Below are 3,149 nucleotides of genomic sequence, written 5' to 3'. Positions count from 1 at the left end.
AAAGCCAGCAAAACAGGGAATCCGCCAAACAGACTTGAAAATATAGAATGGAAGAAAGCGGGGATGACACCAAAAATCTTTTCAAATGTAATCACGAGACCACTGCTAACCAATTTAAAAAAATGAGCTAAGCCAGACGTGGAGGAGGCATTAAAGATTTCATGAACTAATCCTAAGAAATGAAACGGCAAGTCAGTATTTAAAAGTGCCTGCACCTCTGTGCGTGTGTTAGCTATGTGAAGGACATAAGTTTCACGGGCCGAGCTCAGGGCCACTTCCTTTTGAGACAAAAGAGCCCTTATTCTGCTCAAACCATTGAACTCCGCTTTCAAGGTTGGGATGCGCGGCCAGATGGAAACATCTGAATTCCCATGCGTCGGTGGATATTGGACGTTCTTGCAACACACCACACGTTCTGATACAGTAACCACATAAGCGATACCGACCATTAACCCACAACACTCCTCGTTATTCAAAAGTAAATAACTACCGTTTGTCAATAATGTAAATGTGGGAACTATCGCTGGAACTGGTGTGTCTTTCAAAACAACACAGGCTAAATTAGGCCGGTCCTGATTACAAGAACCATGCAGCTGGATGTGTCTGCATATCAGTGAACAGTCAGGCGACTGTGTGCATTCTTCACCATTCAGATTCACTTCCTTTCCATCCATCAGACATCTGTAAGCGTAAGGTAAAGACCATGCCTCATGGAGAAAAGTACTGCCTAGTGGTTCATATAGCCCTATTGCAATATACCGCATACAATTAGTAAATTTGTACAAAGCAAATGGTAACGTAATAACTCCATGGATAAGCCATGTTGCAGCAGCTGCCTCAGCAACAGAAAAGGGCAAAGATTCTAACTTTTCAATGTGTAGCATAGAAAATGATGCATCTCGCATGGAAAGCATGCGCTGCTTGTCAGTCAAAATAAATGGGGCAAATTGGGAGGACACGTTCATGTAACTCCAGGGCACGCGGCCCGCCTTCAGTGTCTGTAGTGTCCAAGCAAACTGCATTACAGAACGCAATTGATTTTGACCATGATATAATACGGACACTTCATCATGCACAATGTCAACAACAGAAGAAACAATATTATTTAACATGTAAATTCGGGAAGAAAGCATGTTAATGCTGTTATCTACAACTGCAAGCACTTTTTCTAAATTAGCTTGGTCAATAGCTCTTAATCGTTTTGCAGCTTCAATCTGTGAAAACTTCCAAATTTCGTTGTAAACTGCATAAATCCATCTTTTAGTCCTACCCTTAGCCGGGCCTTTTATAAAATCATTCAAATCAACATTGTCATTCATTTGGGACAGATGTAGTTTAACAGCAGCTAATGTGGAATGTTGTTGCCAATTCTGACATAATTTGCCCACTGAGTAAGTTGTAACAGTATGATCAGTCTCAAAACGGGGATCAGGTCTGACTTGTGTAAAACCTTCAGACAAGCCCAGAAAACGACGTTGGCAAGAATCACAGCTTCTATGCCACATCAGCCAACCCTTTGGATCCAAGCTGGACACATTAAAGGATGAGTTGTGCAATAGTGCTTGTAAATCACGAATGGACAATTCAGTGTAATTACTCCAACCAGAATATTCTTCCAATTCGGGGATAGTTGGTGTATTTAATTTTTTAGAAGTAGCCAATCCAAAGCATGTTGTTTGAGAAATGGTAGAATTTAGAAACAACATGTGATTCGGGATGAGACATGCACGATGCAAAGCCTCAGTGCCTTGTACCTGCCAATCTTTGGTACCCCAAATCGATTTAAGGTCAATTATTTCCTTCCATAGCTCGTAGCCATCTATAGCTAACTTGTCAAGAAAGGACTTCGAATACAGCAATTTTGTATCGGTAAGTCTAACTTTGGACATGGACTTTTGTGTCATTTTAAAATAAAATGACTCGAAAGATAATGGATCATACTTTACCAAAAGTAACTTCAAATTTACTAAAACAGTTTTGTCCATTTACATATAAGCTTCCAGTTGCAGAGACAAACATTATTTGTTGGTCTTATAAAATACACATTTATAAATCTCATAACTTGGTTTTGGATATGCTCTAGTAAATGCAGGCACAGGTCAATCCTTGATTTTAAGAATGCTTCTTTTCTCCAGATCATTCATTTCCTTCAGTAGCAGGGCTACATTGTATCTTAGCTCTTGAAACTTTGTAACTGGAACCTCAAAGCGATGAGCTGTCCCATTGGAGAGCTTCAGCTGCATCAATATGGAAGGCTGCAAGGCACGGGCCAATGAGCTTGTCGAAATAGCCACATCAACTCTCCACCTTAAATCTTCAATGCTAGGTAACCGGGTTTCTTGGTTTGAAGCAGCATCTTCAAGAACTTGGCGTCTGTTTCCAAAGATTACGCTGGTTAGATCCACAATGAATTCTTCTGGTATCCTCAGCTCCTTCAGATCTTCTTTGAATACATCTTGTTTAAGAGTAGACATTGGAAGTCGAAGGGCCTCCCTTAGAAGAGTGTATAAGCCCGCAATGATGAAACTGAGCTGCTCCTCTGACAAAGTTTCATTTTCAGAAATATTCTTCACTGATTCCTTACAGTCCTTGCCTTCAAGTGCACCCACAACAGCCTTCATGATTTTCCTGAATGTGTCGTGATGCAAATCCCGCATATATTTAGCCATTGCCTCTACCTCAGAGGGTATCCGAGCTCCCAGGAAACTGCTCCGGTCTCCCAGCAGATGAGGGGCGGTGGAGGACTGTTTCCCAGGGACTGCCATGTCTCCCTGTCGTTCATAGAACAAACACAGCAGGGTCTCCAATAAAATGACTCAGGATTTGATTGATTAAAGTCTGTGAAATATGTGTATTTTTCCAGAAATGTACTGGAGCTGTCTTGTAATGGAGCCGGGCAATGTTCCCACTGCGTGTAATTCACACCACCCCTCCTGGAACTTGTTTTATGCAAAAAATGATTACCAAAATGCTGAAAGCAAAACAAATCACCATAATTAATAGAATCTAAGTATAAATCTTCAGCATCAAAGGCAGCATAATATTTCAAATCAGAGAATAACGCTTCCACTGCCTTAATATCCCAATCCTCAGAACGGATGTTTTGTTTCACTACATCCCCCATATTCACTCTAAGCACATTTGGAACA

At 40.9% G+C, this 3,149-nt stretch overlaps 1 protein-coding gene across 1 annotated transcript; it reads right to left on the bottom strand.

Moving 5' to 3' along the window:
- Positions 1 to 1,962: 1,962 nt before the first annotated feature.
- LOC147659511 (COMM domain-containing protein 5-like) lies at positions 1,963 to 2,798 on the bottom strand. Its single transcript, XM_086951687.1, has one exon. The coding sequence runs from the start codon at positions 2,763 to 2,765 to the stop codon at positions 2,100 to 2,102; it is 666 nt and encodes a 221-aa protein (XP_086807813.1). The 5' UTR covers positions 2,766 to 2,798; the 3' UTR covers positions 1,963 to 2,099.
- Positions 2,799 to 3,149: the final 351 nt, after the last annotated feature.

This window comes from Lissotriton vulgaris, unplaced genomic scaffold (genome assembly GCF_964263255.1).
Source record: "Lissotriton vulgaris unplaced genomic scaffold, aLisVul1.2 SCAFFOLD_6714, whole genome shotgun sequence".
NCBI classification, from domain to species: Eukaryota; Metazoa; Chordata; class Amphibia; order Caudata; family Salamandridae; genus Lissotriton; species Lissotriton vulgaris.
This window is presented reverse-complemented; position numbering and strand designations above follow the sequence as displayed.